General features: G+C 56.1%; 1 protein-coding gene across 2 annotated transcripts; it reads right to left on the bottom strand.

The window, feature by feature from the left end:
• Positions 1-217: 217 nt before the first annotated feature.
• Positions 218-13,630, bottom strand: SLC16A1 (solute carrier family 16 member 1). 2 transcript variants are annotated; one of them, XM_068659738.1, is made up of 5 exons: positions 13,498-13,630; positions 5,768-6,025; positions 3,445-3,588; positions 2,097-2,957; positions 218-1,780 (listed from the first exon to the last, which is right to left on the bottom strand). In XM_068659738.1, the coding sequence occupies exons 2-5, from the start codon at positions 5,982-5,984 to the stop codon at positions 1,503-1,505; spliced, it is 1,500 nt and encodes a 499-aa protein (XP_068515839.1). In that variant the 5' UTR covers positions 5,985-6,025; positions 13,498-13,630; the 3' UTR covers positions 218-1,502. The 2 variants fall into 2 exon arrangements, with proteins under 2 accessions (XP_068515839.1, XP_068515840.1); XM_068659739.1 differs by lacking the exon at positions 13,498-13,630 and adding an exon at positions 8,121-8,680.
• Between the last annotated feature and the right edge of the window lie 12,382 nt (positions 13,631-26,012).

Here is a 26,012-nt window from a genome sequence, read left to right as displayed (position 1 = left end):
TCCAGCCCCTAAAGGAAAGCACCGAGTCTCCTTGCTGCCTCCTCTCAGAACACCAGGACCTGGGCTAAGGAACTGCTTTGCACTGTATCTGCCCAGCCAGGCTGCTTTACCCCATTTCATCTCCCCTTAACCAACCCCAAATACACGTTGATACGTTGTTTGGCACGGTCCTGGAACATGGCTGTAAGTATGAAAGAAGAGTTCAACATTTGATGAGTGAATTGTAAAAAAACAAGTTTATTTGAAAAAATACTTAGCCTCTTACAAGATTTCTGATCAACATTTACTAGAACTTGAGAGCCATTAACCTGCTCCACGTACGTTGAGATATTTTCCAACACTAAAAAATAAAAAATAAATACATACAAATTCTTTCCACCCCCTTACACGTCCTAGATGTGAGTGGTTTGGCATCCGTTGCCTTAATATCTTAGTTGAACAGAAGCAAGTAGAAGAGGTTTTTCTAAGAGATAAAAGAGCAAAAGCAGAATACCTGTCTCAGGGATGTAGCAACGATAATCCGGTCTGTCTGGCCCCTTCAGCCTGCAAAGTGTTAAGCATCCAAACCCACTTGTCTTGTCAGGACTCTGAGCTGGGGGTTCCCAGGTAGAAACCCACCCCAGAGAGGGGCAGCACCTGCGAGCTCCCCCCAGGTGGGCTGGGGGACTGGTGCCCCCCGTGCCAGTGCCCCGTTTGTGTCACATCACACTGAGAGGCACAGCAGAGGGGGAGGCAGGAGGCTCCCACCCAGGGGCACAGACCCCAGCCCCCCACAGGGACGCTAACACAGCAGACACCACCCGACATGAACTCCGGCCATCCTTTTTTCAAACCTGAATATCCCGTGAGAACACAACTACAACAAGAAAGATTTTTAGAGAACTACAGTAGCTAAAGTGTTTTCAAAACATACCTAAAGACCACCTAACAGAGCCAGGAGGCATCTGGTAGAGGAGCTGAAGACCCCCTGCCCCCATGCCCAGATCTCCCCCCTGTGGAGAGCCCGCAGTAAGAAGCGTGTGAAGCGGTATTCATCCGGGGCTTGGCCCTGACACCCCTGTGCTTCAACAAATCCAGTATCCTGCTTTTTATGGCTTTTTAACAACAGAACTCCTCAAAATACACGCACGCGCACACACACCATACCCCGAGCAGAATACAGAGCTAAAGCACGGTTTACAGAGTAGAGTTAAGGCTCATCCAGATTCAGCTAGATATGAAGACTGTAAGGCACGTATTAGTACAATCATGTTACTGTTAAAAAGCCAGAATATAAAAAGTCATCCCTTCCCCCACCCCCACCCCAAACACGCGAGGATACTGCACACGTAGCTCTGTTACCTTTGTTGAACACAGATGGAAAGACAATTCAGAGCCTGGTTAAAAATGAACACCTGGTTTAAACACTTCTCACAGCCGCTCAACACCAGCAGAGCATTCCCCAGACACTGCTCCAGGGCAGCGGCACTTCCCCCCGACACACTGGGATTAAAACCAGTCCCTCACATGTGGCTTTCTTCCTCTTTGACACCATCTTCCGTGCTCTTCTGCGGCAAGGTGGCCACGTCGTTGTTTGCCTCTTTCTGTTTCTCAGCCTCATCGATGTTGGTCTCCTCCTCTTTCCCTTCGTTCCTCGTCTTCTCCTCTGCCTTCTGTTCCTTTGCCACCAGGCGGTAGTTGATGCCCATCCCGATGAAGAGGTAGATCCCGGAGATGATGAGGATGACCCCGCAGGCCCAGTACGTGTACTTGTAGTCACCATACATGTCATTGAGCTTACCTGACAGACAGAGAGGGGACAACTTAGCAGGACTACTCCCAGCACCAAAAGGGAACCACTCCAGGCCAAGGAAGCTTTCCCACGAGCAGCCCAAGCCCATCACCTTTGCTTCAGGTCTCTCTTCCTTCTGACCCCTGCTCCCCCCACTTGGGCCAGAACTCAGCCCAACCCCACTCCCCCAAATTCCAGGGAGGTCCAGTGGCTGGTGCTCTCCCTCCCTCACCTCCACCCAGAAATAGAACCCAGCAGGAAGACCGCCAGGACCCACACCCCACGTAATGCCAAACCAGGGGGGCTGCACATGCGGGCACCCTACCGAGCAGAGGGGGTCCCAGAAGCACCGGGCAGCACTCCACAATGGTCACAAGGCCGACTGCGCTGGAGAACCTCTGTGCTCCCACCAGGTCCATCAGGGTTTCAAACAGCACCGAGCTAAGCCAGCCAAAGGCAAAGCCAAAGAAACCAGCATAAATGCAGAACCCAGTGTAGGTGGTGGACATGGGGGCCAGGAGGTGGCACACCCCGTTGTAAATCACAGAGATGGCAAAGAAATACTGGACTCTCGGTCTGATCCACTTGGTGTTTGCCACCAGTCCCATGGAAGGTCTGGCTACCATGTCTACAAAGGCCAGTATGGAGAGCAAGAAGGCTGCAGACTCGTTAGCAATCTTCTTGCTCTTCGCATAATTGCTGAGGAAGACCAAGGGAGTGAAGAGCCCAAAAAACATGATCACATTGCCCGACAGATAGAGCAGGAAGCCTCTGTGCGTGAACAGGGAAAGGTCTAAGAACTTGTTGATCGTCTGGAAGAGTGTGCTCTTCTCTTTCTTCGCCTTCCCACCGATGAGGTCTGTGCTAGTATCACCATCATCTTTTTTTGCTTTCCCAGCTTCCTGCAACACCTCTTTCTCAGCCTCTTTTTTCAGCTGGTCTGGCTTGGGGCCAATTGGCCGCATGAGGGACCCAGCAACACAGCAGTTCAGCAGGAGACCACCGAGGATGAGGAAGCTCCCTCGCCAGCCAAATATACCAAAGAGCATCTGGTTCACAGGCGCCAAGGTTGACAGGAACACGGGGCTGCCTGCCATAGCCAGTCCATTTGCCAGGGGACGCTTCTTGAAGAAGTACTTGCCAATCATGGTTAAAGCTGGGTTCAGGTTAAATGCAAGTCCGAGGCCTGCAGAAGAGAATAAATGAAGGATTCAGAGTTCCGCAAGCCAGCAGCACTGACAGAGGGGCTGGGTAAGAGGAACAGGGTTTCAGTTCTCACAGTTTAGGAGTACCACTTCTCTATTAACTTCCAGTCCCTCGCTACCCCTTCCTGGCAATATCTGGGAGGACAAGCTAGGGCAGCAGAGTTGTGTGCAGGAGTTAGGGGAGGCAAAAGGAGAACCAGCACAATCCTAACACTTACTGGCATGGCACAATCCTAACCTGAGACAGCAATAATGGAAGGCTTTCTATTTTAAGCATGGCACAAGTGCCTGTGCACTTACATTCTTCCTGCATTATATCACCAGGGCCACCTTTAAACTAGAGTACATAGGAGAAATCAGCACTTATGCAAATCCAGGGTAGTTGTTTCACAAGAATTACTAGATAGAGGTCCCTCCTCCAAAGAGGACTTTTCCTGGTTGCAGTCCCATTATAGCAGAGTCACTTACCCCCTACAACCCCCACGCAGAAGTAGAGCTCCTCCACAGTGTTGCAGAAAGAAGCTGCAATCAGACCGCACCCAGAGAGGCACCCACCCACGATCATGATGGGTCGGCTGCCGTATTTGTTCACCAGGATGCTGCTGATGGGACCTGGGAAGGCAAAGGAGACATGGCCAGAGATGAGTTACTTTTGTACTGGAGACCAGACAAGCAGGCAAGCACCCAGTAGGGCTACAGCTAAGGGCTTCCAGATCCCACACGGTGACACTTCACCCAGCGAGGGAACTGGGGTAAGGGGAAAGGACAGAAGGTGCAGAGACAGCTGAAGATAAGAGTGACGTTTGGTTAAAGCACACGCTGAAATCCCAGCTATAGAAGTGGGACTACAGCAAGTGCTGTAGGCTGGGGCTTCTGTTGAGCACCAGGAGCTGTTTGTGGCTGCCGAAAGCCACGACTGTCCTGAGCAAGCTGCCTTCAGTGGGCCACAGTAAGCTGTCTTCCTGGGCCACCTGCTCCCCACAGCCACGGCTCTGGGCCAGGGCAAAGCCATGCTTCCCACAGGAACCAGACACGGCTGTGGATTAGCAGCTTCAACGGGCACTGGGCAAAGTGCCCCGATGGCTCGCAGGAAGAAAGGCCACTGGGCTGCACCAGGGAGATGCAGGGGAAAGGGGGCTTCTGTTTTCACTGCTGCCCTGAGGCAGGAAAAGCCCAATTGCTCTGCACACCTGCCTTTTAAGTGCTTCATTATCAGCAGCTTTAATCCAAAGCAAACAGTGATTAGATACTGTGAAGCATGCTCTACAGACACTAAGATGTATTTAAATAAACTGAATGAACATCCATTGAATATTAACAGACCTAGCTTTACCATTAACAGATAGCCAGGCTGTCAACATGTTGTTCATGGGTCCTCAGACACTACTTGACCTTTCTGCCTAGTTTAAACAAAGCCTGGAGAACATTTGGGAAGCCTGGCTACTGCTGCAGCAGCTCTCCTGGAGGCCAGAGGGACACATCTGCCTGGGTGTGGGTGGCAGCACCTGTGCCACCAGCTCACAGGCAAGCAGGTCAAGGCAGGTGAGCTGCTGGGATTTGGTGCCAACTGTTCAGGATGAGCAGGAGAGGCAGTGTCAGCGTGGAGAGGGGACAGGGAGCCCCCCAGACCCAAGCCCATGAGGGGCACCAGGCACCACAACCCCCTGGGCACTCAGGGATGGGTTCTCAGCACTGAAGGAATGGCCCAGATCGAGCCTCATTAAGGCAGCTACACAGTTTACAAGCTTGTTATAACATCAGAGCAGGGAGATGTGCCGGTCGCCTCGCTAGCTAAGCAAGGACAAAGCAGAGCCTGTTTCCCCCAAAGGAAAAGCCTCACGCTCAGCCGGGCCGCTGACGTCAGCTCCTTTTGATGCACAAATGCAAATAAGACTCGGGCACTCTGCCAGCTTGGGATGGCAGCAGTACAAGCTCTGATTTGCCTCTGAAGTACACACAACAGCAACGTCCCAATAAGAGTTTCTTTCAGCCAGGCTACCCGGTGCAAAACTGCATTTGCAAGCTGGTACAAGGCACTGGGACTTCAGGACAGGAGATGCAAAGACTGGAAATGCATCGCCCTGGCAGACCACAGGCTGCCTGCTCCTAGCTGGTATAAAGAAACACCAAATGCACAGCTTGGGGAGTACGACTCCAAGCAGTTTCTGAAGCACAGGGAAGGGGAGCTGTTTCACTAAGCAGTTGGCTTTGTTCTGTTCGCATTTCTGTACTTCCAGTGCATTCTGCCATCTCCAAGCAGTACAAGCTGTCTAAGGCACTGCTCAGCACCAGCAGGGAAGAACAGACAAACTTCAGCGCACTCTAGAACACACTTCAGCAGTCAGAGCTGATCAGAAAAGGGAACAGATCCTTACAGACAGCCACTGCTTGCTGGACTCAAAATGAAAGTGTTTTATCTAAAAGAGAAACAAAGACCCCGTGAACAGGGCTCCTCCACTCAGCACAGCCACTGTACCCAGCCTCCTCGTGGGTGCTGGAAGCAGACAGCATCAGCTGTGCATTGTAACAAGTGCAGAATTACACAAGTTGTAATTCCCCGGAAAGATTTTACCTACAGCTTTCCTGAGAAGGACAGATTAACCCAGCTTCTGCATTCTGGGCATTAAAGAGAACTTTTTGAGCCATCTACTTCAAGCAAACTTGCTAAGGGAAGTTTTGTTCTCACATAAAGCTCCAACTCTTAGTAAAGCTTTGGCTGCTGTTACAGTGAGATGCAGTTAATCAGACCCAGCACCCCATACTCCAACACCGCTGTCTCCAGCTCACTTACCTCCTGCATACATAACAGCCAGCATGATAGAGGAGATCCATGAGACTTTGCTGCTAGATGCGTTGAAGATGGCCTCGATCTCTTTGAAGAACACAGTGATGGATTTGGGGAAGGCGTAGGAAAACCCGATGGAGATGAAAGCTCCAATGACCACAGCCCATCCCCATCCTCCTTCAGGGGGAGTGTATCCCACAGGGCCTCCAACGGCCGGGGGCATCTTGAACGAAGCTGGTGATGACTCGGTTGGGGCTCAGAGACCTGCAGAGGACGAAATATTGTTTCAGCTGAGCACAGGCCAAGTCCTCGCTGCCCTGCCACACAGAAAGTCCACACCACGAGGCAGTAACACCAGCACCCGGATCACCTCAGTGCGCCCCGGGCTCGTGAGCACGCTGGCCTCTGAAGGCTCTTTAAAGTCACAGGCTCAGATCACTGGTGGCCTTTAAAAGCCCTGGCAAGCAGGTATTTATTTATATGCGACAGGTTTAAGACATGATATGCTATTATAAGCCGAAAAGGGCAGGCGGTGACCTTGCCAACAGCGGCCAGGCACAGCAACAAAGAGGAGGCCGCACAGCAGGGCCGTGCTACCAGGCCGGGCCCTGGAGGGTCCCACGGGGCAGCACCCAGCAGGATGGGGCTCACAGGCCCTGGGCACCCCCAGCACTGAGCTGCTCACATAGGTTTTCTTGACACCTGCTGTCAGTGAGACCCATTAATTAATCCACACTGGGAATGCTGAAACCCACCCCGATGGCCCCCAGCGGTGTCCCAGCAGGTCCACGGCCTTCCTGACCCTCACCCAGGGAAGGCCAGGCAGGCAAGGGCCAGAGGGAAAACCCCAGAGGCAGGCAGGGACCCCAGGAGGTCACCCCCAGCAACCACCCCACACTCTGGAGGGCCACCCGCAGCAGGGGCAGCACACCCAGGTCATTAAGTGCACGCACACCAGGAAAAAACAGACAAGGCAGACAGACAGGTGCCACCCCAGCACAGCCCCCTGAAGGTCACAGGCCGCAGCTAAACTTAGCCATGAGCAACAACAGTGGGAAGCTTCCCGGGATGCTGCCAGGGCTCCCGAGGCTCACCGCAGCCCCAGGGCAGGAGGTGGATTCGCTCCAGGCCGGCCTCCCCAGGGCTCTGCCCCTATAGGACGTCTCCACACCCACCCCATAACTGAGCCATAGCCAAACACTTCCTCCCCGATACCAAAAAAGCTACAGCAGATTTCATGAGAGCACCCAAGTACCAGCAGCAATGACCTTAAAAGTTTGAAGACACGCATGAAATTTATTGTTTTCTAATTCTGTCTCTGCTGAACCACGGGATCCTTCTTAGACAGGCAGAGCATGGAAAGGCTGGGTCAGTGCAAGTAGTGCAGCTCCTGTACTCGCTGTAGGGCTGGCTCACACAGAAAAGCTGTGGTTATTTGAAAAACAACAAGGCTGCTCCAGACAGCAGAGAGCAGCACGAGCCGCCCCTGAGAGGAAGCGCAGCTGCTCACATACGTTTCACAATATGCAAAACAACAGGAACTGCCACAGTCCCTGAAACTCCAGCATGCCCCTACAGATTTCGAGATGCTCTCAGTGCCGGGATCCTGCTCGCAGGACATCTGCTGGGGGCCAGGGAGAGGCAGAGCTCAGAGCCAGGTAGCCCAGGCCTGCTGTGATGGCTGCAGCACCGCCAGACCACGCTCTGCTCAGAGCAAGCCTCGTGAGTCACAGAGGGGGCGGCAGGCTCCTTTGGCAGAGTATAAACCCTCCTGCTAGTTTTCTGCTCTGCTGCTCAGGTTTTTGGTTGAAGAAAAAGCCATCTTCAAGCACAAAACCTTTCTTCAGAGCTCCTGTAAGTCGCACCACGATGCGGCGATAACTCCAAATGCAAAGCAGCGCGCGGACTCAAAGCTGCAGCGTGCCCTATTTATAGCACGTATCCGTTCGGGCTTCCTGTGATTACCATCTCATCCACGGCCACTGGCACACCAGCATCCACCTGGCACGCTCCCTCCCGCTGCTGGCAGCCTGTGCGTTACCGCAGGTACCCATATCGCTTTCCTTTGCTCTTTCACTCCGCCACCCGCCGGAGCCCCGCAGCTCCTCCTGCCGAGCAGAGGCCTCCCCACCACAGGCCTGCGATGCAGCAGGAAGGAGGCAGCACTGCAGGCTGCCTTCCCTAAGCCCTTAAGACTGGTTTAGCCTGGCCCAGGCACGGAGCTTTCCGGCTGGAAGGGTATTTTGCCTGCACCCCAGCCAATGCAGCACATGACTGTCACAAGCACGCTGCCCCTTCAAACAAACAAATCATTGACAGGACGCTCCCCAAGGCGAGCCCCCCCATCAGCCCGACTCACCGCAGCCACCGGCCGGTCCCCAGTGAGGACGGTGCCAGCCAAGCCCTGCATGACAAGCAGCCACCATGCACTTTGTCCTCTGGCCATTGAGACAACTCCTCCAGAAGTTACGTGCTTCTTGGAAAGCTGATATGAATATTGGGGTTATCAACACCTTCCGGACAGTGCACACTGAAGTTTCCTGCTTACTCTTGCTTTCTGAGTCAGACTGAGCTTTCAGAGCATTCAGTAAGCTCTAAGGCGTCATTTAACTACCCTGATTTGCCCAAAACATTCTTAAAAAAGAGAAACTGCCACATTTTGATAATAAAAGCTATCAGCTACTAGCAAGTAGTAAGCACTTCCCGATAGTGAAAATAAAAGCTACTGGCAATAAAGGTATCAAATCAAAAAGCTGGGTGGTGCTCATGAGGTTGGGGATTTTTCCACTTCGCTTCTGAGACAGAACACAGGTTTAATTCTTCCATCACTCCCAAGAAGCTTAGCTGTGCCAAAATTACTGTGGCTTGGTTCATTTATTTGTTCTTCCTCTGCAAGCAGCATCCCTCTTCCTATGGCTGTTCAGGCAGCGCCTTCCTATTTCAGGCAGCACCTTCCTATAAAAGAAAAGGACTTTTGGGGGGTTAAACATAACCTCTCCTGCATTGCCAATGCATGGTGAAAAGCCTTGGCCTGAAAGCAGCTCTAGGAAGTCTGAGACCATTAAACTAGATTCCCAACATCTGACGCCAGAGGGTTTACATGAGTTCTGCATGCCACAACGTTCTTCCCCGACTCATTACAAACCCTTATTAAGACAGACCAGTTTTAGAAAGCTTTTCCTTCTACCGCATTAAGGTTTCTTTCTGATTTCCTCTGTGCCGCCACACAGACGTAGTTTCAAATGAGTGGAAAAAAGCACATGCGAGGCAGTCAGTCCAGAAGGAAAGCTTCCCTCCCTTTTGAAAAAAAAACAATGCCTTTATGACATTTACAGTTCTGTTTTGGAAGAGCTGCAACGTGTAAGACGTGTTTGGAAATCAAATTCACAGCTGCCAGGCAGCAGCTACAGTTTGCCCTATTAGGAAATAAAATAACCATATTTGCAGTAATTAAGACTGATGAGCCCAAGTAATGACTGCAAGTATCGCATCTGCCAGCCTGTAAACTTCTTGACAAACCTGCAGGAATGGGTAGCCTACAGCAAGCCCTTTTCCTACACAGCAATGGCAAGAGCAGAGACAGAGGCAGTCCGCACCATATCATCCAGAAACAGGTCCTGGAGAAGACCAGGATCCTTTCCTCCTCCCAGGTCCCACGCACCAGCACTGCGATTGATTCCTTGCTTGAAGCTGCCTGGATCAGGAAGATTTTAAGACTTCTGCTTACATAATGCTGCAAATTACTGTGCTTTTAAAAGCCCCGGATTGGCAGGATTCCACAGCAGAAAGACAGAGGATCACATTTATAAAGCACTGCAAATGCTGAAAAATATTTCTGGGGCAAGCCCTTTAGCAAAGTATCCTCTAAATGCTCTTTCAGGGCAGGAAGAGAAGGGGCAGAATCCCAGCCCCACAGGTCCCTGCCCGTCCCCTTCACTCCCATCCTTCCAGCTCAGGGTTTTACCTCACCAGGCACACATCCACATTGCACCCACTGCCTTGGGTGCTTTTAAAACCTCTCCCAGAGCAGCAGGACTCGCTTGGCAGCCGCAGGCAGGCAGCACCCACAGCAGAAACCAAGCACCCCTCTGCCTGAGCTGAAGTCTTGTGCTCACTGCTGGGAGCTGCTAGCAGCTGCAAGCTGTTTATGGTGAATAACGCTTCATAGCTTCAGATTTGGACTTTTTCTGGCTAGAGGAAAGATCAAACACAGATTGTTATAAGCTAATGAGACGCTGCTTCCACTGGTTTAAAGCGGGTTTACGGAATTAAGCATGGGGATGTAATCCCAGCGAGCACCCCCAGCCGAGGGTTTAACCTGCCTGTACATGGCATACGTGACGACCCAGCGTTTGCAAGGGCTCTGCACCAAAACAATACTCAATTGAGGTCCTGCTCAGCTGAAGCGTTTGTTCCCAGGGTGAAGCGAGGTCAGCAGCATGTAAAGAGTTTGCCCAAGGACAGCAGCCCACACAGATGAGCTCAAGGTTCTCCTGCCAGCAGCTGCACGGCCCGCTCAGCACCCCTCCTCTACCAGAAAGCGGCCGGCGTATCCCTAGACATGCTCCAGTCTGCCAGCCTGGTGAGCCAGCCTGGAGAGCAGACAGCTAGACGCCAAAAGGCAAGACTTTTGCACTCGTAAAGGAAGGAGCAAGTGGCAGCTGCCTTCATCTTCAGCTCAGAGCCCGATCCCGCAGCGCTGCAAGCCCCAGCCTGCAGCCGCGGAGCAGAGGTGCACGGCAGCCCACTCACCCGCACCCGGCGGGCAGGCACTCACCTGGGCAGGGCTGCCGAGCGCTGGAGGCTCTCCTTGAACATCAGCCACTACAAACACCGTCTGCTGAGGACAGAGCACGCCAGGGATTTGAAGATAATCCCCTGCGCAGCAGTCACCACGCCTGGCTCGCAGGCTACAAAAAGGCCGTGCCACCGGTCTCAGAAAGCAAGCTGGCTGAGGGAGAGGGGCATCGAGACCCTTTGTCAGGGGCACAAGGGGGATGGGGGAACAAACAAGACAGGCAGCAGATCTCCCTCCAGAACGGGTCCATTACAAGCACCATTCCAGGCTGCTGTCTTCAGCTGTTACCACCGGTGATGCTCAGCCTGCCTGAGCAAGGACCCGGGGTATGGGAGGATGGGATTTCTCATACCAAGCACTGCTGTGAGAAAGCGTGAAGCAAGCTTAAGCAAGCTATCAAAAAGATCAAGGGAAAAACCTTGGCTGTTTTCTTACATTGCTGCCTGGCAATTGCCATGACTCAAGCAAGGCTCTCCCAGAACCCTCTGACCCACAACCACAGGCAAACCTTACACACACAGGTTACAGGCACAGCACTGCCCAGATCAGCTGCACGCCCAGCACAGCCCCTGCAAACACAACAGGGAGAGGCCAGCCCGGGCACAGCCAGGCAAGGCTGCCAGGCTCCACGGCCATGCCTCTCGTGCTCCGTCCCCAGCACAAAGCCACAAGCTCACCTGCAGCAGGAGCTGTGGGGCTGCAGACACACAGCCCCCCGACCCAGCACGTCCCAGGTGCAGGCAGTGCGGGCCTGAGTGCCAGGGGCTCCTCCTCAGAGCTGATCTGTGCCTCAACGAGAAATGCTCAGAATGAGAAAAATGTGGTACCAAGCAGCATCGGCATTCCTTCACCAGACATCAATACCACCAGAGACACATCCCCTCCAGATTTTGCTGCAGAGCGCGTTTGCATGAAGCTGCAAAACTCCAGAGTCACACAGTTGCTACAGTCAGAGCATTTCTGCTCCTTTTCCTGAGGGCACGAGCTCGAGTTCTTTGTTCCCAGCCACCTCTGTACCATTGCCTTTAGAACCTCCAAAGTTGGGCTAAAGCAGCTGCATGGATGAAACCACCCAACACCACCTGGGTGACTGTGGTTTCAGGAATCAGCTACAGCCTCACACAGACCTTCTTTGGCTACAGAGCAACCGTACAACAACAGCTTTAGAAGGAGCATTTCACAACGAGTTTTACAGACAATAATGGGAAGAGGCTCCTGCCTTCTTAAGAAAAGTTACTGTTATATGCTGACTTCACAGAAGGAAATAGAAGCCATAAAACTGAGATTAGCACTATAGTGCTCCGATACAGCTTGCCTGCATAGCCTACGTGCAACTTTTCAACTCCTCACGAGGGATATATGAAGTAAAACACTGGAAGTCTCCAGCCTATAAAAGCCACCAGGTATTTTCCACATTAGCTGCCAGATTAATCAAGACAAGTGAGAGATTTGAGCGCAGCAGAAATCACGCGAACCATTCGCACCTTTTTATTGGGAACCACCTCCTGGCTTTCCCAAAAGGGGGTGATGCCCTCAGCACTGAAGGGCCAGGGCAGAAAGAACACGGTCAGGGTCGTGGCATGGCGGGGAAGTTTGCAGTGCAGCAGCAAAACAATTGTTTGTAGGCAGAGGATCCACCACACCGGTGGTTAAGTGAGAAAATAAAAGCTGTGGGGCTCTGCCTGCAGCCCCAGCCCCCCAGGCACGCAGCCACTGTTCCCTGCGCTTCTCAGGAGTCAAAAAAAGCCTGAGAGCAAAGCCACCCGGGAGAGGCAGCCTGCACTAAATTACCTCACTTAGCATGAAAATGGGATGCTTGTGCACCACAGAAAGGCTCCAGGCAGACAGAAAAGCAAGAAAACACTACCCCTGGATTTCAGGTGTCTTGTGAGAAAGCTGGAAATGTCTTCTTTTAGCCGCCCCCCCCGAGAAAATTAAAAGCCCAGGAACATCTTGTGCAGGTGGCCCCAGCCCGTGGGGCAGCAGGAGCGTGGCGGAGGGGACAGCCCTGGGGCTGCCCGCTGGGACCTGCTGCCATGGGGGGGGGGACAAAGGGCACAGCTCGGTCCCCTCTGAGCCTCCCCAGGGAGCCGCAGGTCACCCGCTCTCCTTGGGGCCCCCCGTTCGTGACCTCCCTCGGGGTCCGGTCCCCCCCCCCCCGGACCCCGGGCCCCTTCCCCGCTGTTATCGGCGGCCCGGAGCGGGGCTGTAATCGCCCCAGCCCCGGTTCCCCCCGCTATCTGCCGCTCGCACGGGGCGGATTTACCCTCCCCGCTACCGGGAGGCCCGAGGGCTGCGGAGTCCCCAGACGGCGGCTCCGTGCACTGGCCCCCACCGGTCACCGATCGCCCCCCGAGCCCCGTTCACCCTTCGGCGGTTCCCGAGGAGCTCCACCGGGGGGGGGCACCGCCTGCCCGTAGCCCTGCACCGGGACAGGGGGCGAACACGGGCCCGGGAACCGGCACCCAAAGTCCTCTACCGGGGAAGGTCACGGAACGAGGGCCGGGCATCCCCGGCCCGACACCGACCGGCGGCTGCGGGGCCCCGGGTACGCGGACCGGGGGTCGGCCCCAGAGCTACGGGGAGGGGGCGGCGGCACCGTGCGGCCCCCATCCAGCCCCCAGGCCACGAGGGGGGCCCGGGGCCGGCCGGTTCGCACCCCCAGCGGCACAGGGGGGGGCATCCACCGACCCGGGGCGGCCCGGAGGAGCTCGGTGCCCGCCGGCGCCGCCGCCGCAGCGCCCTCCACGAGGTCCCTCCACGAGGTTCCGGCTGCGCCCCGCGCCCCCGCCAGGCCGGGAGCGGCAGCCCCGGGATCACGGAGCCGCACCACCCACGCCGGGCCCCCCCCATCCCATCCCTTCCCATCCCGTCCCCATCCCATCCCGGTGCGGTGCCCGGTGCCGTCCCCCCGCCACGTGGCCCCGCCGGGCCCTACCTGCGCGTGCCGCCGCCGGCCGAGTGCGGCCCCCCCCGCCCCGCCGTTATACGGGACCGCGGGGGGGCGTTGCCGAACCCAGGCTCTGCCCCCTGTCCCGCCCCCCCCCCCCCGCCGCCACGTGCGCTCTGCGGCCCCCGCCCGGGCCCCCCGGCCCCCGGCCCCGCCGCCGCCGCCGCCGTGTGCCCCGGCACGTACCGGGCCCCCCCCAGCCCCCGCCCTGCTCCGCCCAAACGGGCGGGAAGCGAGGGCCCGGCGCGGAGCGGGCACCGGGACCCCCACCGGGACCCCCACCGGGACCGGGACCATCCCCGTTTGGTCCCCGGGGGGCTCCTCCCCTCCGCCGGGGGTGTCGGTGGGGACGGGCGAGCAGCGAGCCCAGCTGCAGGGAGCCCACCCCGGGCTGGTCCCGGACCCCGCTGCTGCCCCGGAGCCCGGGGGGGACCCGGGGCCGTGCTCGGAGCCCTGGGCCAGGGGCTGGGATGCGCTGCTGGGTGCCCTGCTCACCCCTCGCAGAGCCTGGGGCTCTCCGTGTTGGTTCTGCGGGAGATGGGCCCAGGCTCGGCGGCTGATGGAGCCTGGAAGGTGCTGGAAGCTGCTGGAAGCTGCTGGAAGGTGCTGGAAGCTGCCCGCATGCAGAGCCCCTCGCTGCCGGGTGCACGGCAGTGGCAGCGCCGCATCGAGCCCCGCACCCCCTGTGTGTAACAGGCCCTGCTCCAGGGGCTGTCACCTTGCGGTGTTTCCCTGCAGCCGCCGGCTCCTGCGGCCTAATGAAGTTAATTGTCCTCTGGGTCTAATGCTCTTAATTTGTTTCAGAGCAGAGCAGCGCGGTGCAGTTCACCTCCGAGCCCTGAGAGGCAACAAGGCAGTGACACTCAGCAGATGGGAGCTGGAGCAGCCGCAGGGGGGGTGCAATCCCTTCTCATATCAAAGGCAACCACGGTTCCTCCTCACCGCAGCCGGCGTGTGCAGGGGTGTGCGCTGTGTGTCAAGGCACTTAATGGGCCAGGTGCACTCGATAAAAGCGCACCAGGCACTGCAGCAAACTTCCCTCACCCCACTTCTGAAGCAAGACGACGCCGTGAACCAAGGAGCGAGTGGGCGGGCGGCTTTCTTGATACATCTCCCGTGCAACTCGGTAAACAGGGATAGGCCCGCGCTCCAGTTTGCTTAGACAACAAGGCGAATAATAATTAAAAAGGGCAATTTGGGAGCAAACTCAAGGTGCTGCTTAGCTTTGCCATCCTGTAACGCCTTAACTAGGGGCCGTGGGGCTTCGTGGGACGCTGCTGCTGCGTCTTGTAGCCAGCGGGAAGGAGTCCATGCTCTGTGCCTCTGCTCTTCTGTCTCCTTTAAAAGGCAGATTTAATATTAATCCCTTCAGGAATTTTTTCTTGAGAGGAAAACAGGATATTGTTTCAGGATATTGGGCAACAAAGCTGCCCTTGAAAAGCAACTATAAGCAGCCTTGCAGTCCTTACTACTGGCTGCATTTGTTGTTAATCGAGTTGAAAATTGGGTACAGCCAAGCCCTTTTACTTCCAGAATGAGTGAGAGGTCACAGCAGAGTAATTCAAGTTCAGGTTTCTGTATCCCATTGTAAACACTAAGGACTTGTAGTAATCTTAAAATATAATCACTAGCTTTGGTTTCCAGTGGAATTAATGTCTCCAACAGGTGTAAAAGGCTATCCCCCTCATCTGCCATGAATACGTGTGTCCTGCTTGATAAGAGAGATAACAAACAGGAGTCCAAATCCAGGAATTATTGGAAATCTCTTGGGAAAGCCTGTTCTTTCGAGATATCCATCCTAGTTTCCTGACTAGGCTTTGGAAAAAGGTTTTCTGAACTTTTGGGTTCGCATTTAACTTTAACTGAGCTTCCAGGCCCTGAGTTCACCCATCCTCACGACCCTGTGACAATGGCTGTGGAAGAGAAGGCGTCGGAGCGCCGTCCCTGGGGAGCGCGGGGGGTCTGCCTCCGTCGGATGACAAAGGCATGACATTGTTCAGGGGCGTGTAACAGCTTCCGTCATTGTTTAGAAAATAACATGTCTTGGGAAGAAATTGTTTGTTGATAAAATATTTTAAATGGCCACTAATAATCAATAGAAAACCTTTGCAAATGTGGTCTTCTGTACGCTCACAGACAACCTGCGCCAGGGCTCGGTCACCCTCCGAGTGAAGGAGCTTCTCCTCCAGCTCCTGTGGAACTGGGCTGCTCCCAGGTTCACAAACACATCCTCCCTTGGGAAGCAAACGAAGGATTAACAGGATTGTGTTCTGCAAAGTGCTCCTGAGGCCAGGTGCTAATGACTGCTTCAGAGAGAGCTGCCTCTGCGGGATGGGAGTTGAGGTTTTTCTCACCCTCCCTCAGCATATTAATTGCACCAGTAAGTGTTAACGATGGCAGCAGAATTAATTCCTTACAAAGATGAGTTGCAGGGGCATGCGGTGAGACAAAGACATTAATTTGGGCGTCAGATGATGTGTGGCAGCAGGCAGGATGGCCTCACCGAGTGTCTCCCAGGGCAGCCCTGCAGCTGGGCCCGACGCCGCGCACCCCTGGGTCCTTGTGGCCAGGAGCAGGGCGCTTGCCCAGAAGCAGGGGGTCCTTGGCCATGTGGAGACCACACAGCAAGCCCTAAGGGACGCCACATGCACACCGTGGTCCTGCCTCGACCCTCACCCTGTGCCTTTTCCTCATTCCCTGAGGTGGGCACGCTCTGGTTCGTCTCCTCAGGGTGCTGCTGGTGCGGAGCATAGCAGCCCGTTGCCTTTTGCCAAGAAGCTTATCTGGCACAAGAAATGGTATCTCTGATCCTCCTTCCTTGCTGTCCTTAGCCGGGGGAAGGTGCTGGTGCTCAATGTACTTTCAGTGCTGACTCCTGCTCCGTGGGGACTCGGGAGGTCTCTGCTCGCTCCTCCAGGAACGTGGGGGCTGCCGTCCTTCCCTGCAGATTGCTGCCCCATATGTTCCCGGCACAGCAGCTCGTTCCCTCCACACTCCCCGTGCTCGCCTCCCGAGTGCTGGCTGCCTGACAGCACATCTCGGCACTGCCAGGTCTGCCGCTCGCGTGTTCTCCCTGGGGAGAGCACAGGGCAGCCCCCCGCCTGCGGGCTGGCTGGCAGGGGTCAGTGCCTCCACACCTGAGGGGCCGAAGCTTTCCCTGGCGAGGAGCAGCTCAGAGCTGTGCCTGGAGGCGAATCACACCCCGACTGTGTCTTGGGATGGGACGGCACCGGGATGGTGCAGGGCATGAAGACCCCGTCCTCATCCTCGGGGAGCTGCGGGCAGTGGAGCACCCCACCCACTGCCCTCCTCGCACTGGGGTCAGCGCCCTCGGGGACACCCAGACCAGCCCAACCGGCCACAGGATCCCGTTCTGTGACATTTCACCAGCCGCTGGGATGATTTTCCTTGCAGAGCTCTTGGGCAGCCCTAGGGTCCCCGAGGGAGGAGGCAGGGGTGGGCGTACGGTGGGCGTACTTCTCACCGTGTGCAGCCCTCCCGCGGGAGCGCGGCTGTCCCAGAACATGCTGTTTTAATGACTCTATTCCTGTTCTCGGGGTGGGGAGGAAAAGGTGGGGGCTCTGCAAATAATTTAACCATATTCCAGATCAAATAACTTCACGGGTCAATAGCACTGCCTCCCCTGCATTGTACTCTCCCTCGTATCCCCGTCCAGAGAGCCCGTTTCAGCCTTGGGTGGCCCACAGCTGTCGGATGCTGGTGGCATCCGTTGCCACGTCCCTGATCTTCGATCTGACTGCAGCTCTGCTCCCTCTCCACGCAAGGCACCACCAGGGTCAGCTTCCACCGCCTGCACATTTAGTGACTGGGCTGCTCCTGGGCAAGTTCGGTTATTCATGCGATGATCTCAGGATAGTCTCAGCAAGAGAAAATCTGGAGCTCCAGGCTGCTCTCCAGCTCCAGTCATGCACTGCAGCAGCTGTTTCCTTGGGATGTTGCACAACACACTATTGCTCTGTGCAGTACTCAGTATTTTTGGTTCTACATCATCCTGGGGGAGCTTAGCACGCCCTCAGAGGTGTGAAACAGCCTCCCTGCAGGCACAGCTTGGCTGGCTCAGGACACAGAGAAGTCTCTCGTCCTCTGTGGGTGCACTGGTCCCACCTCACAGCTGCCCAGGGCTGCACTGGGGGCAGGCACTGCTGCTGCCCCAGCTGACCGCCAGTGCCAGCGCGGGGAGCTGGCAGCAGAGCACTGAGCTCCTCCTCCTCCCATGCCCTCGCTTGCTCTGTGCTTTGGCATTTGCATGTGTTGACTGCAAGGCCAGGCTGCGGGGCCAGCAGGTGCCTTCCAGGGGAAGCTGCAGCAGAGGGTGAGCGCTGCCTGCGTTCACATCACAGCCGTGGCTGTGAAATGCCCAAGTCCCAAACTCCACCAACAGCAGCAGCCACCACGGCATGTAAGCATGGTCAAGCACTTCTGCCCTGCAGCACGCAGCGGATGTCTTGTCTGGCGCGTCGAGATGTGGCCGAGGGCTGCCACCAGGACGTCGCTGCTGCTCAAGTCCCTGGGGAGGCAGCGAGCGCCGAGCCAAGGGCCAGAGCGCGGGAGCCTGCCGAGGAGACGAAACACAACCACCAATATTTGTTCTGAAACCTGCCCAGGATTTTTTTTGGCCTCAGTAAGGCTGGAGGATTATTTTCCTTAAGTATTTTTAAACCTGGAGCCTGGCAAGCACCAGAGGGTTGGGATTTCCTGGTCTGAGCACACTGGTTGTAGGATGACAAGGAGCCTGCTCCCTCCGCGCCATCTGGGCAGCCCTGGTCCCTGCACGTGGGGTGAGTGAAGGTGACCAAGCTGGAAGGTGCTTTGGGAAGGAAGTCACCTGCTGGATGGCTGTGCTCACAACCCCTGGGCCTCGTGCATTCTCCTGCAGCAGGCAGTGGGGCTGAGTGCCTGTCCTTGCAGGAGACACCTCCCTGGCTAGGCTGGGACCAGGGCAGAGCCCCAGGGACTGCCCAGCCTGGGCTGCTCTGCACCCAGGTGGCAGCTGGAAAGGGAAGGCAGAAGTTGCAGGGAGGAGGTCAGGAACATGCTCCTTGTGTCCTACACTAGTCTGGGGGATGCAGAGCCCAAGGCGAGCTCCTGGTTGTTCAGACTGGGTGTCCAAGCAGGGGCTGGTAGAGCACATTCACATCCATTCACAGCAGTGCTGGGCTTGGGCCCCAGTGGGGCCATGGAGAGCCAGCAAGGACATTGATCCGTGTGTCTGTCCCCTGCCAGCCCTGCCCCACTGCCCCCGTGGTGCTTCCTGCCCACAGGGACGGCAGCAGTGTGGGATCAGCCAGGCGCTGGGGATGGCAGAGTGCAGCTGGGAGGAGCTGTGAGGCTGAGGAGCATTTCCTAAATACACTGCTGTTCGCCTGCAGCCTCCCAGGCTGCACAGATGTGAGTACGGGTGCAAGGAAAGCGAACGCAGTGCTCCGCGTGCTGGCAGCTTCTTCGTGGCTGTGCGTATCAGAGCTGCTCTCCTGGCCTTCCCCTCGCTGGCAGGATTTGGCAGCAGCACAGCCACGTTCAGCTCCTCATTCAGCGCTGGTGAGCACACGACCTATTGTGTGCATGTGTAAATACACATCGGCATTGCTCGTTCCAAAACCCCACTTGTTCTGTTCCCAAAGAGCCAGGATGGACAATGTCAGGAAAGCCTCTATCCCCTGGCTTTGTTCGACTCTGCTTACTTGGAGGAAAGATCCCTGGAGAGGAGCTCGCAGCCGCTGCGTGCTCCAACACATCCCGGCTGCTGCTGGCGCGCGAGCAGCCCTGGCAATCCTGGCCGAGGGCTCCCCGAGACCATGCACAGCGCGGTCCCCACGGGTCCCCACGAGCCCCAGCGCTGGGATGGAGCAAGCAGGGCTGGTGCCTGCAATGGGCAGAAGGGAGAGGAGGTGGCAGCGCCCCGGGCTCTGGCTGGATGCCCATCCCAGGGGCCCACTGCAGAGCCGGCACCTTCTGAAGAGGGTCAGGTCCTGTCCCTGTGCAAACACAGGCCTAAGTCCAGCACCACCAAAGTGCACAGCCCTGGAGGAAGTCCTGGCGCTGGTACAGCCGATGGGACTTTGCCTTTTGCTGCAGTGAAGGCCAGGATTTTGTGCGCTGCCAGCAGCGAGGGTCAGAGCAGGCTGCGGGGGACTTCTTGCCCGAGGAGCGGCTGCTGCTCCGCTGTGGACCCTGCCTGCTGCATCCCACTGCTTGTCTGCACCTCCCTCCTGCCTCCCCTCAGGGATGCTTTGCTCCTGCTGGCTGCGGACCCTTTGTGTTCAGCAAATCCCACTCCCCTGCCTGCACTTCATCCAAAATGCCCTCACAGAAGTGCTGTCAGCCTCTGCGCTGCTGAGCGGCAGGCCCGACAGCTGCTCTCTGTGAGATAGTGCTGTCCGTAGCCCTGAGCAACAAGAAAGCTGTGATGGGGGAGTCAACACATAACACACCCTGAGTGCTGCCCTGCAAGTCCACAGTACAGGGGATAAGGTTTGGGTAAATACTGCAAAGTACCTATGAAAGCTAGCTCTCACTGCTGACCAGTTCGGTTCTGTTTTCTTCATGTGCTTTCTGTGTTTAGTTTACACAAACTCTTGTGGTTGGGCTGTAAAGGCAAGAGAGGTTACATAAAACAATTTAATGACTCCTATATACAAGCCAGAACTGCTTTCTCACCTGGACAAGTGCCCTATGAAATGTCTTTTGACCTACCTACACAGACACAGCTACACAACAGCCCATGGCAAGAATGCTGGCATACACGCAGGACACATGCATGCGCTGGCTCCAAAAAGATTCAGAAGAAAATCCTTGCAGTGACCACAGTTACAATCTTAGCAAAACCCAGATATTTCTTAAACAGAGAATGGGGTTAAATGTGCCCAATAAATTGTTCATTCTGAGTTATCATCCCTGCTCTTATAACAGCTGATAAGCTAGTCTTCTGGGGGACAACAAACATTTCTGTTATTCCTTCAGCCCAATTTCAGGATAAATAAAGCCAGCCTTGTGTTTAAGCAGGAGGTCATGTGCCATCTTAGGATAAAACACTGTACCCCTTCCCCTGCTTTTCAGACTTAAAAAAAAGTCAGAGAAAATTAGAGTAGGAGCAGCTAGAGACATGTCAAACATGCTAGCATTAACTTCCCTTCAAATGTGTGTTTAGCAGATAATTTGTTATCATCTTAGTCCAAAGTTAACCTGCTAGAAATCTGCTGTGGGAGAGTTGGCTGCATCTGCAATGTTTCAGCTGGGCACAAACAAACCAAAAAAATGCTATAAAAGCTTGTTTTTGATTAAACTCGTTGCTGCCAGGCACAAATACTTATTTGTAGGTGGAAGTTCATTGGGACACAAGCACCAAAGATCATTAATCCCCTGGTAAAACACAGAATTTGTGCCCAGGGCGTGGGCTCAGCCTGCAGCCGCTTCATGCAGCTGCCCCGTGGTTTCCACTTCCTCATCCCAAACCAGAGGGACGAGGGAGGAGGAGGAGGACCCTCAGGTTTCCAGCCATGCCCCCCGAAACCCCAGGGGCTTGTGCTAGCCTGGTAAGTGCCCCCCGTTCTGCCCAGGAGCTGCTCTGTAGCACTGAGCCCCCCGCTGGCTTTAGGCTCTCCAAAATGCAGGGAGCATCTCCACTTCCATGGGGCTGCCGGACCACAGCAGGAAGCTGTGGTGGGAGCTGTTTTTCTGTCCCAGCTCGTCTGCTATTCTTGCAAACCTGCCAACACCCACTTCACCAGCGCCGTGGGCCGTGCCGTCAGGGGAGCATTTAGGCCGTCCCAGCGGTGGGACCGGCTGGCTGTGGCTCAGGAGGGCGGCAGGGTGCCGAGGGGGAGGAATTTTCCATCACCGAGCCAGCAGCAGCTTGCCGGCCTGTCTTCAGGAGGCAGGGTGGCAGGAGGCACCCACCCTCAGCAGCCAAACGCCGCCTCTGCCGTTTGGTTTCAGAGCAAGCTTTGGAAAAAGGGCACGCTGGGCAGGTCCCCATGCATCACCAGCCGTGGGCACCGCAGCGCTGTGTGTACACGTGGCTGCGTAATACCATAACAAGATTACACTCAGACATGATGGCTGGGAAATAATCCACGGTATCATTCAGCAAATCCCGGGATCCAATTACCGTTTCACATGACACCGTGCCCGGGGAGCGGGAGGCCAAGCAGCGCCCGCCCACCACCGCTCCTCCGGCCGCAGCCCGCGGCCCCTCCGCCCTCTCGCACCTCTGCATCCCGGTGTCACTCGGCATTAGCAGAGTTTGCTTTATCCCGCAGAGCACTGGCGAGCCTTGCTCAGGGAGCTGTGGGACATGGCTGCACCGAGCCTCGCTGCTGAGGCTGGGAGGAACCCCGCTGCTCTGCCTGCCGCACGCACCGTGCCTCTCCCAGCTGTTTGCAAACGTTTCTGCAGGGCACGTTCCTTGTCCCTGCAGCCAGCGTGTCCCTTTCTGTGAGAATAAAGCCCAGGGCTCTGGTGCCACCAGCACTCTCTCCCGCTGCCGGCTGCCCCAGCGCATCCTGCCCAAGGCTCCGCAGTTGCTCCTGCCCCTGGCAGGTGTTCAGACACCAGCGCTGCTGCCAACCCAGGCAGGGAGCGTGGCCAGCTGCAAATTTAGGCTTCATTTTTGGAGCCTTTGAATCACTGGCCATCTGCCAGGTTTGTTATTTGTTAGGCTCTTTAAGTATTCTTTTTTTTTTTGTTTGTTTCCCAAGTGAATTTCAAGCTGGCAAGAGGAGCCGGCAGAGGGAACTTGGCGGGGGCCCACGGGCATGAGGCAGTGGCGTGGGCTGCCCTGCCCGGGGGGACCCTGGGCAGCAGGACGGAGGCTGCAGCACGGCCAGCCGAGCCCTCGTGCCAGGAAGCCTCGAGTTTCACCTCAGCTGCAGTGGGAATACAAGCGAAAATCCCAGCGCCCCGCAGCCAGCAGCTCCGGCCCTGCCTTCCTCTTCCCCAGGCCCAGCCCTGCCGCTGCCCCACTCCGTCCCTGCCCTGCGGCCCCTCCGCACATTTCTCCGGGGCAAGAAGCCCGTGTGCCTGGGCAGGAGCCCCCAGCAGGGCAGGGGGCTGTAGCCACAGCCTGTGAACACCGACATGCCTGTCTGAGCCCAGGACTGAGGCCGAGCTCTGTGCCCCGGCCAGGCCTGACCCGCACCATGCCAGACCCCGCGGACACATCCAGGCTCTGTGTGCCCACCCCATGCTGCCCGGGCTCCCTCCATGCAGCTTTGTGTTCGGACAGGTTGCAGTAGTTGAGCCCAGGGGTGCCCCAGCTCCCCAGGGCTCCCCACACGCGGCCGTGCTGCCACAAGACCTGTGGGCACTGGGTCGGGGCTGTTCCCTGGGCTGGCGGGCAGCCACCATGGGGCCTGCGAACTGCACGGCAGGCAGCTGCCCCCAGTCCTCCCGGCCTGGGCCGGTCAGCAGTGATTAGGAAACAAAACAAAACGGGCAATTTGCAAGGGAAGACGTTGCTTTTCCACCTTGGAAACCTGAGCTGTAGCTCCATTTCCCTCTAGAGAAGAGAAACAAAGGCGTTCAGAGGGAAGGGCCGGGCTGCTGCCTCAGAGGAGAGGGGCCACAGACCCCTGGGCTTCCAGAAGCGCAGAGGGCAGGGGCCATGGGGCAGGGGCCAGGACAGGATGGGGATGGCTCAGAGGGGCCAGTGGGGAGGGAGGCAGCCTGCCAGGCTCTGTGTGTCCCCCTCCCTGTGCTTCCCAGCACCCCGCTGCCTTCCCTGCCATTGTTCGGCAGCCCCGGGGGTGAGGCTGCCCTTCCTCCTGCCTCCTGCCCCCGCGTCCGCACCCCGCTGCCCCTCAAGCAATACCCATGCCAAGCTGCTGGGATGGGTGGCACAGTACCCCAGGGACACGGGGCCGGGCACAGCAGCCCCCAGGGACACGGCTCCAAGGCCCAAATGAGCCAGAAAGAGCCAGGGGAAGCAGTGAGCAGTGTTTGCTTTAGGCAGGGCTGTCACGGCAAACCAGCGGGTTTGTTCTCCAGGCTTCGTTAAGATAACAGTCTCGGTATGAGGATGAGCTCCCTGGTGAGGAGCAATTTGGAGAACTTGAATGGGGGCTCCAAAATTGAATGCAGAGAAAAAGATTAAGATCAGTATTTGTCCTTTTTTTTTTTTTTTTCCTTCCTACTGGAGCAAAAATATTCCTGTTTATTGCTCCAAACCCTGGGGAGGTGTATGGTAAACTCCCAGTGGGAATCAATGTCTCAAGAGATCAGAGGTCCCGAGAACATCCCCTTGCCAAATTTACAGTTACTGTTAGCCCTAATCAGCCTTGTTTATCTCTCTCCGTGATGGTATTTGGGAAACTAGCACAGGTCAAACACAGGACAGAGTCCTCGATGTTACCAGATATCTGTAATCTACCTTCAGGTCACACGCTGAGATGGTTCATGGTGTGGATACCTTCCCACTGCCTTTTTCTGGAGCCTGGCCTGGGGCTCTTGCTTATCTGTGCCATTACTGCTCATGGGTTAGCAGAGCCAGCCTGGCCGCAGCCCCCAGCGCCCCAGCCGCCGGTCCCCACGCACCAAGCAGGAAGGCTGCGACGTCCGTGCGCTCAGACTTTCCTACTGTACGCTCTTCCTAAGAAAATAAAGCATCACTGTCCTATTAATTATGTGAGTTATGGAGCAATATTTTTCCCAGAGTCACCTACTGGTTCGCGTATTATTTTTCCAGGCAGCTTAGCCAGTAGCCTGGCAACACGGTGACCTTATGCTCTGCTCAGCTTTGAGCGTTTTATTAGCCACACTGGACTCTCTCCACCGCTCCATATTTCTGAGCCCCTCATTAGTGCAATTAATAAGCTGCTTCTGTCAATTCAATCAAATGCCAGGCTCGACAGCAGTAGAAAGCTTTGGCAGACCAAGTAGGGGAGATTCTGGGTAGCATTGGGAAATTGCAGGAAACCTTTCATCTCCCCCAAGGAACCGAACAAGAATGGAATTGTGGGATTGGGATTCTCTCAGGTCATGTTTATTTATCAGTGGCTCGTTAGTATAATAAATCAGGTCCCCTGTCACTTTGAATGAAGTCATGGGTTTGCTGGAAGGAACTTGGCAGAACACCTTGATATTATTAGTGATGGTGCAGACAAAGCCTCATGAAAGGCGATGCCCTGGCCGGGGTGCTCAGGCACCCTCACATGCTCGCGCCCGTCCCTGCACCCCGCTGGCAAAAGGCAGCCAGCCCACAGTGCCACGGTCATCCCAGGGCAGGGCTCTGGGGCTATGGTGAATTTGGGATACACGGCACAGCCACAAGGTGCCCACAGCATCAGTATGCCACAGGTACTCATCAGAGAAGGGTGCTTCTCCTCCTGCTGCCATCTCCAGCAGATGTGTGCGGTGGGACACGTCCCCAACCCAGCCCTGCTCTCCTCCTGCAGCCCCAGCACGCCGCCAGGACGCGGCCAGGGCACTGCAGGCAGTGTGGGCGCTGGTCCTCCGCTGGCAGTCACGTGTAGCACACACATGTGAGGGCATTTTGCCTTTCACACCTCTCTGCGTCCTGCCAGACTTTGCCCCGGCTCTGACGTTGCTGTGCTCTTTGGATCCCGCACCGGCTCCGGGAGCTCCCATGGCCGCGGTGTGAGGGGGCCACAGGGGCACGGGCAGGACCCCGCCGTGGGGAGGAAAAGGCCCCGAGCTCACTCTGATCCCGATCGCCACCAGTCCCTGAGTCCTCTGAGCAGCAGCAGGGGATCAGGGGATGGTTTTGCAGAGCCTTGGGCTTGACAGCTCCCCCCAAGCCTGGGCGAGCACAGTGCGGTGCTCTGATGGAGATGCTGGGGAGTTCATCGGTATCCTTGCCCAAATCCGGCACTTTTCTACACAGGACAGCAGATCCGTGGGGTGATTCCTATTCCACTGCTGGAATTAATCCCGGGTGGCACTGAGGAAGAGCTACGACTGGTCCAAATTAGAACAGTGCCACAGGTGTATGGCCCAAAAGCATTCCTAAAATAATCCTCCCCAGGAAATCCTTTGATCTAATCTGGTAATAGAAATGCAAATCTGAAGAAAAACAGATCTTTTAAAATATTAATTTACATTTAGTTTAAATATAGCTTAAAGGTTATGATATAACAGCGGCATTTTATCGTTCATCTTATGAGAGTATCTGGTCTCCATGCTGGGGTAAATATTGAACTGCTCCTGATTTGTTGCTCATAAAACCCAACTTAGGGAGACAGTTTGCTCCCGATTGTACAGCCTGACCAGGGCCTTCGCTGCCACTGAAATGCCACGCAGTGCACCAGGGCTGCCCGACACCGCTGTGCACTGCGGGAGCCTTCCCCAGGCTGTCCCTGTCCCTGTCCCCGTCCCTGTCCCCTGTGCAGCACCCCATCGGGAATGGCTCGAGAAGCGCCCTGGGCCATAATCACCCCGCTCATTAGCAATCTTGACTCCGGCTGACCCATAAACGTTCAAGGAAACAAGCATAACCGCTGGAAAGGGAGGGAGAGGAAGGGCTGTAG

Source organism: Anas acuta, chromosome 24 (assembly GCF_963932015.1).
Source record: "Anas acuta chromosome 24, bAnaAcu1.1, whole genome shotgun sequence".
In the NCBI taxonomy this organism is placed as follows: Eukaryota; Metazoa; Chordata; class Aves; order Anseriformes; family Anatidae; genus Anas; species Anas acuta.
The sequence above is the reverse complement of the archived record's forward strand: the minus strand, read 5'-3'. Positions and strand labels throughout refer to the sequence as shown.

Coding starts and splice junctions, on each gene's coding strand:
- SLC16A1 (XM_068659738.1), bottom strand. CDS start 5,984: ATGCCCCCGGCCGTTGGAGGCCCTGTGGGATACACTCCCCCTGAAGGA. Junction 3,589..5,767: donor GGCTGTTATGTATGCAGGAG/GTAAGTGAGCTG, acceptor TTGCCTTCCCAG/GTCCCATCAGCAGCATCCTG. Junction 2,958..3,444: donor CTGCGTGGGGGTTGTAGGGG/GTAAGTGACTCT, acceptor TCTCTTCTGCAG/GCCTCGGACTTGCATTTAAC.